The sequence below is a fragment of the Anopheles gambiae genome, chromosome 2 (assembly GCF_943734735.2).
Source record: "Anopheles gambiae chromosome 2, idAnoGambNW_F1_1, whole genome shotgun sequence".
Classification (NCBI taxonomy): Eukaryota; Metazoa; Arthropoda; class Insecta; order Diptera; family Culicidae; genus Anopheles; species Anopheles gambiae.
In genome coordinates, this window is record NC_064601.1 from 7,764,629 (window position 1) to 7,777,939 (window position 13,311).

The following is a 13,311-nucleotide window of genomic DNA, read 5'->3' on the forward strand; positions in this document are numbered from 1 at the left end:
CGTATGCGCCGAAAATAGAAAACAGCGTCGCGTAAAATATTGATATGCCGGTCCATCACTTGACGCGTGCGACCACCGAAAGGGAACACCGCAGGGAGTTGCGTGGACGCTCGCGGGGCTAAATGATGATGGTTATCTCCAGCGGGGATTCGGTGTCCTGCGCGGCGAAGCCAACGGGCGAAAGTCCCCCAAGCAGGGAGGCGGGTTAAAGCACAGCTGGAGATCGTGTTATTGCCGATAATGATGATAAGCATGCCGTGTGGGACAGTGTGTGCGTGTGTGTGTGAGTGTGGGACGATGGGCTTGGGAGCCGCAGTCCATTTCAGAACACGTAATGGAATTCGGCTAAAATAATGGTAGTAAGCTGTGGACAGCCAGCATGTCCAGCTTTTGAGTGGCGCCAGGAGAGGCAAAATAAACTGCATCCAAATGTAATTGGACAACACACACACACACACACACACACACACTGCAGTGCAGAACTGATAATTGGAGAATACAGTAAGAGAGCAGGAGAGGATGCCGCCTGTACCGCGGGGAGGAAATAAATTTCATTAATTCCAGTTTAGGCTTAAATGCTTTTAATTACGGAAAATTCAATAAAATCGAACAGTAATTATTTTATTCATGTCCCACGTGCAAAGGTAGGGAAGGCGGGAGTGGCAAAACGGGTTGAAGTGAGTGTAGATTGGGTATTTGCACTAGCGCAGTGGAGGTGCGATGAAATGTTATGCACTTTCGCGTTCGATATTCATGACATGATTAAAGCTCATCAGACTCCATTCGCCGGGACAGCAAAAGGCAAATACAAACTCTCACACAAACTCATCCACATACACTAACACACAAACACACGGATGCCATTCCATAAATCAATGTGCAACCGCAAGAAGGTCGAAGCACAAAAACCATTAGCTTTTGCAGTGTGTGTGTGTGTGCGGCAATCGTCAGCAGTGCGCCAACATTAGGCGGACTTTCGGGAGGGCACCGATGCGCTATCATCCTGCTGCTTGCTCTATTCACTTTTCCGGACGCTGCGTGTCGAAGGGGAAGGCCCGTTTCTTCGGTTTGCTGAGGGTTTGCAATAATGGCCGGTCGTAAGTTACCTCCAACCGCCGGCAGGTTTCCGCCGTACTAGTTTTCGGAACATTTCCGGCCAGGATCGTCATCTACGAGACGTGAGGAGAAGGAGAGCAAGTTCCGTTCCGCTTGATGTGCCCCCGTTTGCCCAGGAGCTCGGTGAGTGATAAATTGTGTCGTGTACTATTTTTCATCCGCACTCTCGGCCGCTACCGCATGTGCACACAGTGCCGCATGTGCAGCACATGTACTGCCAGCATCCGGTCGAGATCCTGGCCGAGAGAGCGAGAGAGGCCTTATGCCTTACGCTTTGAATGATTAGTTGGCACCGGGCACGGGCAGAACCGCCGAGAAGTCGGGTCCCATTTTTGGGGGGAACCAACGCGGAAACTTCTTCTTCCCCGCTGCAGTGATAACGAGCTGGTAGAACGCACCATTTCATCTTCCATACTACATCGCATAAATATCCGAGGCCATGGCGACCGGCACGTCGCGCGGTATTTACGGAAGTCGTTAAAGATTTCATCACCTCGCGTGTTAAAGCGCTCGCACGTCCACTCGGCATTTGCCGTAATTTATACCTAACGTACGGGGGCAGCGGCGCTGTCACTACTTACATGCAACACTTATGATGCGCTTGTCCTCGATCGAACCGCCGGAAAACCACGGATTCGACGCCCGGCAGGTCAGCTCAGCGCCATCGTTCTCCGCCGTCACCCGCAGGGTCAGTATGCTGGAGGTTAAGTTCGCGTCCTGCAAAGTGAAACCTGTTAGTTAGTGTGTCGGCGGCCATTGCGCTGGAGAGGTCGAACCAGGTCGAGACTTACATTGCTGTCGGTATGCACGGTAATGTCGGCACTGCGCAGCGGCTCACCGTCGAGCAGCCAGACGATCTTCGCCGCCGGGAACGATCCCCACGCTTCGCATCTAATTGGAACCGGACGGCCCGCCGTCAGCAGCTCGTTCGGGGAAATGATTTTCACCCGCAGTGGTTTCACTGTTCCAGAGAGCAGAGCGGGAGGGAGAGAAGGAGTAAGTACGGAACGGTCGGTCGCATTTGCCTATCGATTCGCCCAGTGGCAGTGGTGGGGGACATCGTTTACTTACGGTGTACTTGGATGGCAACTTCCTTCGAGACGGCCGGCACTTGCTTCGAACCGGCCGCGCGGCACTGCAGCTTCGAGCCGAAAAAGTCCCTCGTGACGGTGCTGATGAATAGTTGATTAACCATGGCGGACGTTCCTTCCACGGCGGATGGATGACTGGTGCTGGAAATTTCTACCCCATCGCGCCACCACGTCACCCTCGGCGGCGGCCGGCCTAGAACGGGCGGGAGGATGTGCAGAAATAAGCGGCATTATTTATTTAAATTGTTTGATTCCAACCATTTCAGCGCGATGTCAACCAGCGAAGACGTTTGCCGTGCGGAGCAGAACGCTCATCGAAATTAGGCAAAGCACGGAAAAGCTTATGTTTTATTTATTGTTCGGGGCACGAGGCGGCAGAGCTTTACAGGGCTGTGCGAATGATTTAAAATCACTCCAAGCGGGATGTTCCTGTTTTGTTTAAAGCTACCTTTTTGGCTAATGCTCACTTTTAAACCTCTTACTATCAGAGGATTATGTTGCTTTTTTCCATAATCACAAGCTCACAATCACACTCGTTCAAACTTGTTTGTAAGCTTTAAAGCTTGCAGCGAACGCTTCACGCTCACCCGTTACATTTATTTGATTTAGTTTTTCGTTGGTTCTTTCTTTCCCGTTCCGCAACGCACACAAACTCTCCACGGACTGGAAAATCGTCCTGCCGCCCCATGAACAGACATTTCGTGCCACTTTTCGACCATGAATATAAAGTGTTTTTTCGCACATACATCCGCCGAATGTTGCGTTCTCTCGCTCGCATACGTGGCTTCTCTACGGCTAACGGGAACGTAGTGCCCGGAACAACGGAACATTTGCGCTGCTTGCCCCTGTTTCCATTCCATCAAAACACAGCACTTGGCTTCGCTTCACACTTGTACACTTCACATGTACATCTAAATAAATAATAAACCTATTTACGGCATGGAAGCGCGGGTGAGGAGATAGTGAGGACGGTTAATAAAAACCTCCGCCAATGATGAGAAAAACTTAGGGAAATAAGTTCGTGTATCCAGTTTATCAACTTCCTAGCAGCCGATCCGAGCAGCGCGCCCTTGGAACGCGTGAAAGACCGCCGCGTGGTGTGCCATGCTGGGAACATGTGACCCTTGCGTTTGGATGGAATCTGTAAGCCAACGAACAGAATTTAGTGGTTCACGTTGTGTTGTGGACGGAGTGACGAGGACGACGGCAACATCGACAGGCTCTGCGACATCAGTAGGCCGCTTATGCCCATAACCCTACTCGTTCGTGGCGATCACGGCTGCTTTTATGTCGCATCCTTTCCTCGCAAGCAGTGGAAAGCTGACAACCATTTTAGAGTAACATCCTTTGCGCTGCAATCATTTATTTTCCTTGTGGCCCACGAGACAAGGCCGAAGAAGTTAGGGCCTAGAGCTGGCATGACACAGCGAGACAAAAAAAAGCAAGTACGTACGAGCACCGAAAGTGAATGGTCTATCAAATGTTTGAGCTAAATGGAAAACTGGAAAGTGGTTACGTGAATGAACAACTTTTCATGGAGTGCTCTTGTGTTGTGGGGCGTATTTCTGACGATGTGCTGGCAAATGTTCAAGGGCAATGCGTTTCATTGGAAACATTTTTAAGTGGGGTTTCCAACAGCTCAGGGTGTAGCTTTTGGCTGAATGGTATGAGTTTGGTAATGCATAAAATAACAATGATTTTGTGGTTGTTGAAAATACAAGTAGCTGTTCCTAATTTACACAGTTTAAAATCACACGCTTTAAATACAGCTCAAAGCCAAACTATTTTTTGTTGAGCGGCTGCAAAAGCGAGCTTAGATTATAATAAATTTTAAACTCAACATTTTCATTTTCTCTTCTACACGACTGCTGTAACTCATTCTCGGTCCACTAAGGTTCATATATAAGCAAATCTTTTCTATACAACCGAACATGTAAGCTGAAGGCACGATTCAATTCAAGGCAATCCGTGAGTCAATTTTGCAATCAGCTCCCGATACACCACCTTTCAATACGGATTGCATTATGATAACAAACAGTAAATCCGTCCTAAAAATGGAACCGTATGAATTGAATAATCAAACGCTGACTATCTTATCTTGCCTCATTCCCCTCCCTCCAGCGGTTACTTTCGCTGATCGATTGACATCAGATCTTCTGCGCCCGTGCACAAACAGACCACGGTAAAGAAAAGCCCACCCACTTCCCGCCTAAAAGGGAACGTGCTGTACCGTGCCCGTGTCGTAAAACGGAAGGATTTGCCGCGCCAACCTATGCCCTAAATTCGAATGCAAACAATTTACATTCGAAACCGTAGACCGAGGCGCCCTTGGCGTGGCTGTACCGACACGAGTGCCCTTGTAGGGTTATGTTTACGGTGACTTTTTACGAGCTTGCAGGCATTACCGGTTCCACTGCTCGCTGTTATCAACATCATCACCATCATCGAGCTAGATAGGTGTCCCCGAGCAACCGCCTGAACTTCGCCCTTGTCGAGAAAATTTATTTATTTTTATTTTATTTTGCCTTTCCCGTTTTTCCATCATGGAGGGGTAGGCAGTTTGGCAAGCGGGGGCAAGGATTGTCGGTTATTGGTGAAGCAATTTTCAGCTGGCAAGTTTCGGTGGAACGACAGTGTTAGTAGGGTTGACGTAAAACGCGAACAAACACAAAAAAAAAACAGTTCTGTAAAGGTAAGGCAAACAGAGGATTGCAGAGGCAACAGTATTGGGAGCAATCGACGAAGTCAGCTATCGTCTGGCGTGTCGAAATGTTGGTGCTGCTATGCCTGCACGGGCTGAAGGATTTCTTTCCTGTCCCAGAACGTCCACTTCTATCTTCAGATAGTCTGACAGATGCAGCAAAAGTACCATAAGCTGCCACTGTACGTTCGGCATGCGATCGAGTGGAGCTCGGATTTCGTGATGTGTACACAGGACATCTGACTCCGTTCAGCCCCGGGGCTTGTTGTTGTTGAAACGGATTGCAGTGGTATCAAGCAGCAGCACAGGATACGCCCTATCGACACATTGAGCTCGTTGCAGTTAAATGCAATCTTTTTCCGTCCCTAGTGAATCCGCTCGAAAGCATAAAAACAAGCCGCCCGAACATGCTACAAGCTTTAGCTGCACACGTAAAATAAGCAGCAGTTGGGGGCAGTTGGAAAACACACATTTACAGCGCACTGGAAACGATGAAACGGATTTGCGCATGCTATTCATTTCACGATGTGTTTCACAGTCACGGAGCCGGCATGTGCTTGGATTGACTTCTACGACATTTCTTACAATGATCTAATATTGACATATGCTCAGATTATTCTGCCAGAATCAAACGTTAGCATCTGTGTGCACGTGTACAGAGCAGTTCGATGATGTGATGATTTCAGGAGAAAACGGATTTTACTTCCATGAGAGGCTCGAAATACATGCTGTTGAGTTAGTGTACTTCATTTTTTGGGGAAGATTAAAAACATGCCCTGTACAGCAGCTCGTTAAACAGAATTTTGTTAGCTCGTAGGTAAAACACGGAATTTCCCCGATTACTCACCTCCGGAGACCTGACAGGACAGGAAAAGCTCGTGTCCCTCACGAAAGGGTCCAGCGACGGTTGAGATTTCCTTGCCCTGTGCGTCGAATATTCTCGGTTCTTCTGGTGGCACTGTAAGCAAAAGAAACAGATCAACCGACGAAGATACCCATTTGTAGTATTAATTCTTCCATCTTTTTATTGATGATCTATGGTGCGAATGTTTTGCTTTTTTATGAATTCATTTTCCCTGCCCTGTAGAAATCCCAACAGAAAACTCAACAGGAAACTACCTGCCGAATCACTTACCAGCCAGCGTCAAATTGACTCGGTAGTTGCGCGTGGGCGAGTTGAAGTAGTCCACCCGGCACCGGTAGACGCCACCGTCGGACGTTTTGATGTTGCGTATCTGCAACCGGGCCTCCTTCGGTGTCGCCCCGACCGAAAAGAACAACCGCTGGCCGAGGTCGTTCGCGATGGTGGAATGCTGGGCGGCCGATATCGGTACGCCGCTGCGCGAATCCAAGCTGTAGAGCGGAATTCCGGTGGAATCTTTAAACCACAGCACCAGCTTGACGCCGTCCTGTGACGACGGTGCCGTAATGTCGCACGGTAGCTCCGCATCGTGATCGATCGCCGCCCATACAATGCGCGCTGGAACTGTGTGTAGCGATGGGAAGGAGAGGGACAAATTGAGCGATAAGACAGGGTGTAAAAATAAAGTTGCGGCTAAGGAACTAGGGAAATATATTTAACCGTGAAGCGTAACGTTATTAAACTAGCTATAGCATGCAGTGATTTATGAATCGAAGGTGAAACATTTAAGGGATAAACGATGAAGAAATCTACCGACAGGAGTTACATGAAACTTTATGCTAATGCATCTTGAATAAAAGATTTAACTGCTTCATTCGCTTATTTTCTACGTGCTATTTTTCACATAAACAGTACTATGATTGAACATAATCGTTTGCTATGTTTTCTCAGAAAGCAAAAGAATTTCATCGAATCTTCATAAGTCTTAGGGGACCTTAGGAGAGACTAGTCTTAATGAAAATCCTTCGCTCGTTTGAGTCGTTCATTTCTGGATGTCAAGTTAAGCAATGACGCTTGTGTCTTCTCTATGGTCTGTCTATGGTGAGTTTCGACCATGGTCCTCAGCTCAGGATTAAGCCATCAGTTAAATAAAAATAGATCCATCCAGTCTTACTGACATGTTCTAAGACGGTTGACCTGGTTTCTCCCACTCTATGCAACATGATACAGCATCATGTCGACACGTTATGAGATGCAGTAGCATCATTTCACAGAATTTTGAGAGAGGATTTTAATAATATTCCCTTCCTGTACCTAAATGAACTATCATGCTGAACGCAATGGTTATTTAATAAAAAAAAATAATAATATTTTGCTGGAAAACGGGTTATTTTTCAACCTCCTTCACTAGAATCATACAAATGCTCTTCTCAAAAATTGTTCATCATTGCGTTTTGAGTTCCGCAACAGTAAAAGCTGTGCTCAGCAAAACCGATTGGTAAACTGGTTTGATTAAAACCAGTATGCAGTACTTAGCTTGATACGCGCATTCTGCAGCTGAAAGGCACAAAGCTCCAGTAGCGTATTACACAACTTTTGCCCCGTATTAACTTAAGGCATCCATCCACCTTTCCACCATCAGCTGTGATGTAGATTGCATTTAAACACTAATAAATATTATACGCAGAATTATCGAGGCCATCGAGCTCGGCAGCCACGCTGCAAGTAATCCCTGCAAGCGCTATCTCTTCTAGCGTTAATTATTAATCGTATGCCTGTCAGCCAGCTAGCTGCCCATCTAAATAGCACCACGTACACAACCACACATACCGTTTGTCTGCCGGGCTGTAATTGTTGTGCTGTAATCCGTAGCAAATGTGCATTAGCCTGGGAAGCTGAGTACGTAAGCCATCTTCTGGGGGGGAGGGAGGGCTTGGGAAGACCATCGCCACCCACTGCCATCTCCAATGCAATTTTCTGCCGTCGTAGCTTACCGAGCCGAAAACCACTAAATAATGCAAATAATTGCAAACGTAGTTACGCCCCCATGTGTGATGGCTCGCTGTTGCGGGTGGCCGCTAAGGCTCCCTCACCGGATCAGGCTTTGTGGCCACACATTATCGTATCAAAACTAAACCAACGGTGTCTTCCTCCCTTGCCACACCTGTGTGCATATTTAGTGGTAGTTGTAGAGAGTAGTCTTGCTACTACAGAAGGTTTCCTTGCCAGCGAAAACAAGAAAACGCACTACATTCCGATTGGTGTGTCGATATGCCCACGCGTGCCCCTACTATCGCCGGGGAAGAAGCTTCCTTGCTGGTGTACCCAGGAAACTGTGGCGCTGCGGTATCCCAGTAAGTCCGGTTCATTAATTTTTAATCTCTCTTCTACACCTGCTATTTCGGGGAGTAGTGTGTTGAAGGTTTTTTTGCTTTCACTTTTGTTTCTGCTTTGCGCCAGACTATGTGTAACCGCCTATAGGGGCGACCACCGGACGAGAAAGTACTTTGCTCATTATCCCGAAAGAGTCGTAAAAAATAAATCCTACCAAAACCATGGGGCTGCGAGCATCCATTGGTCGTACATTTCTCAGCCCACCATCTCTACCACCAGGGAGAGCTGCTTCGACTTCGTGCCTACCTAGAGCTGACCGTACAGGTGTGTAAATTGCAACCAGCCACCCGTCAGCCGAGTGTAAAATTGGCGATGAACAAGGCAAAACATGGTTCATACGTCGCTTGCCATAAGTACATAAACACAAAAAACACAAAACGGAAAGCCCAAGTGCAGTACACTAGGAAGCCTTAGGCGGTGCACGCTTGACTCGAGAGCCCCGAAGCATCAACGCCTGGACGACGACGCTCTGAACAGGGAGTTAAACTGATGAAAACCCGTCTCCAAAGTGCCATACACGAAATGAAAGTACACCAGACCCGTGGGTTGAGTAAATAGCGCACCAAATGGGCAAAAAATAGAATCCCGACACAGAAATACTAAGCACAAGTGGCGATGCTGGCACACGGAGAAAACAGGCATAAAATCACAGCAGTAACAACATATTGTGGGGACTTATTTTTGTTGAATGTTAAAAAAGGATTAGAAGATTATGTGGGGCAGCAACACACGAGCGTCACTCTTTCGGGGTTGGTTGAACGGAACAACGAGATCGTTTTTTTTTTTTCACTACAGCAGAGCAGGGCAGGGGATGCCAGGCGTACCTTGTACTGGTGCCTGGTTCCACATAACGAATCCCATACGGGGAATCCCATTTTCCACAGCGTCTGCACACACACGTGTACGCCTTGTTTTGTGTAAGACGATCAAAAAAGCTGGACGGATGTTTGTCTACTGGCTTAGGTGCGCAGCTGGTGTGGAAAACGGGTTTATCCCGTGCTTCCAGTGCACGAGCCGGAAACGGATGATCAACTTCACGGAAGGATCAGGGTATTCGGTTTGCAAAAAAACAGGATGTGACTGGTTTGCAGACTATACACGTGTGTGCACGCTAGAGCAAACTGTTAATTATGATGGAGGACACTTTGGAAATTGGTAGCTTGCTGTGTAAGAAGTGAAACTGAATGATGCATTTTCAAGATATTTGATGGCACTCAACTATGAATGACTTGTATATGTATGATAACGTTTGTAGATTAACATAAACGTAGAACCGTTTGTAGCTTAACATTAACATAGAACCTACCAACTAATTGTTTGAGAGTAGAAGCGAAAAGGGTTGAATAACAAGTTATTTTTTGCATACAGACAAACATAACAAGAAATGAATGGTATTTGTATACTAAAGTTGTTTGCAGGTATGTTGGTAAAAATGTTCTCAATTCATAAACATTCATTACTAACTATCTATACTGTATCCATTCCAAAAAAAGAATGAATATAATAACTAAATCCAACAAATTTGATAAATGCAACGACAAGTAGGAAAGAGATTATGAACAGTAAATTAACGAGCATAGGGATATGCGGCATCATTCTACGGATTACTACTCAAATCGTACGTACTGGTGTCGACTGTTGCGGTTGTAGGTGTAAACTTTCCTGCAATTGAAAACGGTTACGTTTGAACGAATTGGCTCATAATAGAAGGATTAGCATGATTTGTGTTCACATATGGTGTAATGCTCGTGTGATGAATCGTATCGTTGGGTGTGAGTGAACGAATGTAAATGAAGAGATGTTTACGCGAAGTTCTTAAATTTATGATTAGATTGAAACGGAACGCTAGCTTCAAATGAAATTTGAACAAAACCTCACATTAAAGTGTGCATTATGTTTTAATTTCTGAGAACACGTTGCCCTCCCTTTGTACAGCATTTCCAGCTACGGGATCGAGAAATAAATAATTGTTTGCCAGGGGACAAGGAGGCCACCCAAATTTTCGGAATTTTCATTGCCGCAAAACAGAAAAGTTTTTGTGCGTGCCATCACTGGCCGTGACGATTCCTGCACCGTGCGCGATTTGCAAACAGACGACGCTGCTGGTTCGAAATCATAAATATCCCAAATTCGTGGAATCAGTATTTTGACGGAACGGTCGTACCAGGGCCCAGCGGGACACAAAGACCGGACAGCTGAAGAATTGCACACAGAAAACACATGTTTGTGCTGCGCCTTATTGGAATCCATTTTTTTGTTGCTAAATGTAAAGAACCCAGCACAAAAGTTTGGTTGCCATCGCAATTGCAAAGAAAGATGAATTAGTAGGGAAGCAAACTTAGCATTACAATTAGGAGAAAACGAAAGCTATTGCACTTAATGATGTTTCAGTATGAGCTAATTCAGTGGTAGCCAAGTGTAGCGTGATGTTAGTGTAATGGTTGTGCGTGTTTTGTTAAGTTCTGCCTTATGCTGTGTTATTTTGTGGTCTCACGATTAAGTCAGTTCAAATTCACGGTCGGTTTAGACGTACCTGGAAAGAAAGGAAAGGAAAATCGCATTAGAAAATAATTTTGAACTAATAGCACCGTCTAATGCAATCAAAGTTTATTAAGCTGTCAACAGCTCCCACAATCATTATTTAAAATACTATACACTTCCATGACTAGACTGCTAGTAGTATATCATCGCTTCAATGAAGACTACATCTGCTACTGGTTAATACAAGAGAGACCCAAAAGAGACACAAAAAAACACAATAATTCACACAGACAAACTGCTGTGCGCAAAATTTAATCTAAAATAGCACCCTACCAGGCACGCGGTAGATTGTGGACTTCGAGTCGAGAGTAGAAAAAGAAGGAACCAGGAGCGGACCGACGAACGAGCGAACGAACGAACAAACGAACACATGTAGCATCATTTGACACTCTGTCGGGACCGGAAACGTACTGTCAACTGGGTCGGGTAGAATGGATTTCCATAACGAACGTGCTCTCCGCCCGTTTTCTCGCCCGTTTCGCACACAGAACCTGCACAGTGACTCGCCGCATATGGCTCATGCTGTCTCATAAGTGGTACGGTGGAAAATGAACACAACCCGGTTGCGTCCCGTCCATTTGGTGCATGCGAGACATATTTATGTGGTTAATAAAGGCGAGAAAGATCGACAGGAACGAGACGCGGGAACATGGTCGAATGACTTTCATTTCGTTCCGTGGTGCAACCTTACAGCGCGACACAACAAACTCCCAACCCAGCTAGCTTACACTGCTTGATTGACGGAGAAATGGGATATTACGTTAGAGCTTGCCGCCTCAGCAACGGAACAAATCGTGTAACGTTTGCTGGATATAAGAGTTAGATTAATAAGGCTTACATTAGTTAGCACTCCTCCGAGGATGTTGTCATGCATGCTATGAAATCGTCGAAAAAGATCAATTTCCTCAGCAGTGTAGTGATATTTTTAAAAACACACAAAGCAGACGAAGCAAATATTTGTGTTCATACTTGCGATATCTCTTTGTCAACAACCAGCTCTACCAACAAGAGGATATAAATTGCACTCTGACCTCCAAAACGAAGCCCCCAAAAGCAAATGACAAACGCAAAGTCCTTCACGGTCAACAAACTTTTGCCCCATCTGTTCGGTACGCCAAACTGGAAGGCACTGTCGCTAACTAAACAGACCGAGCGAGGCTCGCACCTTCCGACCATCCCGACGTAAGTAAACGACCTTAATCCCGGCGTCTGGTTTGTGCAAGCATTCTTTTGAGGTACCGATTTTGAGGTTATGCTGATTTGTTATTGACATTAAGCATCAGCATGAGCTGGCGGTCCGTTGCTAGCTGCACGTCTGGTGAATTTAATCCCTCGCACGACAGAATCCTCCGCTTCATGAGGCAGTTTTTATTTTTGTTTCATATTTTCCAAGAGCACTGGCCCGTTGTCGAGATCCATGATGGTTCCTGTAGTGGCAAAACGAACACCGAGATGGCGTATCGATTGAGCTTTCCCCGGAGTGGATTTTATTTACTGAACAATTATGCTAACAACAGGCAGCACAGCTTAGTAATTGTCATTGCCTCGTTTCCCGTAACGGTTATAGATTTCATAACTTTAACGACGCCTGGAAGAACGGCCCGTTCTGCCAGCTACAACAGAGACGGTCTGTGTCGAGTAAGAATGCAGATTACAAAAACGAACAATAAAAACTGCTGGCTCCTGTGGGGTTGGAAACTCATCTGCATTTTCATTAAGTATTACCACGAACCAGCGCTGACAACAAGATTTGCCTTCTGCTTTTCTGCACCAGCATGGAAGGATTTATCTCCGGCAAAACCACACTGCATCAACACGGCTTAGTACATCAACACCTGCATTACGTTGCACAAATAGCGCAACGAGGAGATGGGTAAAGGGAAAATGGGTCGCATCTTGCTCCATTGTTGTTTGGATCTCTCGGCAACAGCAATCATGTCTACACATCATGACTACACACTCTCCAGAAGCTGGCAAAAGAAATGACATTCTTGCTGTATCCAACAAGGCTTGCTCGTTTGTTCGACGCATTACAACCATAATCTATCGTTTGATGTTGTACAGTTCGATAGTTCACTTTTAACACTCCAAGGGGATTTTCTTTGAATGTAGGTGTCGTTGGCCTGTTTTGTCTGGTGCAGCAGCACAAAACCAGAGCGTTTTATTGTTGGTAAACACCTTTCTTTGTAGTGACTATTACGGAAAAAGTAACTCCATACAATGAGCTTGGATGAATGAATGTCTCTTGGCCCGGATTGAACTGCTTTCTTGAAGCAATCAACAAAAATCTTTACTTGGATCTTAGTAGGATGTTTAACTTCAAAGGGAAAATTGATGACAGAGCCACAGCTTCTAGTCCAGGTCGTAGATGTTGCCATCATGATGTGATTAAAATTTCAGATGTGAAAGGTAAATAGCTGAACAAATTTGATTTTCTGATTCTGGTTCTCATTTTTGTTATTGGGTCGTCTGCATGTCCATTTTGTATACATTTACCAGCAAACACATTCATTCAATTAAATTTTAGAATTGATGATCCAATTTAACATATACTTCCGAGTAACTTATCGAATTAATTTAGGAAGCGAATATTACAAAATGATAAA

At 45.7% G+C, this 13,311-nt stretch overlaps 1 protein-coding gene across 6 annotated transcripts in view; it reads right to left on the reverse strand.

The window, feature by feature from the left end:
• The window catches only part of LOC1281499 (hemicentin-1), a 117,984-nt gene that overhangs the window by 26,134 nt on the left and 78,539 nt on the right, over positions 1-13,311 (reverse strand). For 3 of the 6 annotated variants that reach the window (XM_061643752.1, XM_061643753.1, XM_061643751.1), the window contains 6 exons: positions 9,791-9,826; positions 6,044-6,394; positions 5,756-5,866; positions 2,188-2,400; positions 1,908-2,077; positions 1,698-1,833 (listed from right to left, as the gene is read on the reverse strand). In XM_061643752.1, the coding sequence (XP_061499736.1) occupies positions 1,698-1,833; positions 1,908-2,077; positions 2,188-2,400; positions 5,756-5,866; positions 6,044-6,394; positions 9,791-9,826 (1,017 nt within the window). The remainder of the gene's footprint in view (positions 1-1,697; positions 1,834-1,907; positions 2,078-2,187; positions 2,401-5,755; positions 5,867-6,043; positions 6,395-9,790; positions 9,827-13,311) is intronic. The other 3 variants (XM_061643756.1, XM_061643755.1, XM_061643754.1) reach the window with 2 other exon arrangements.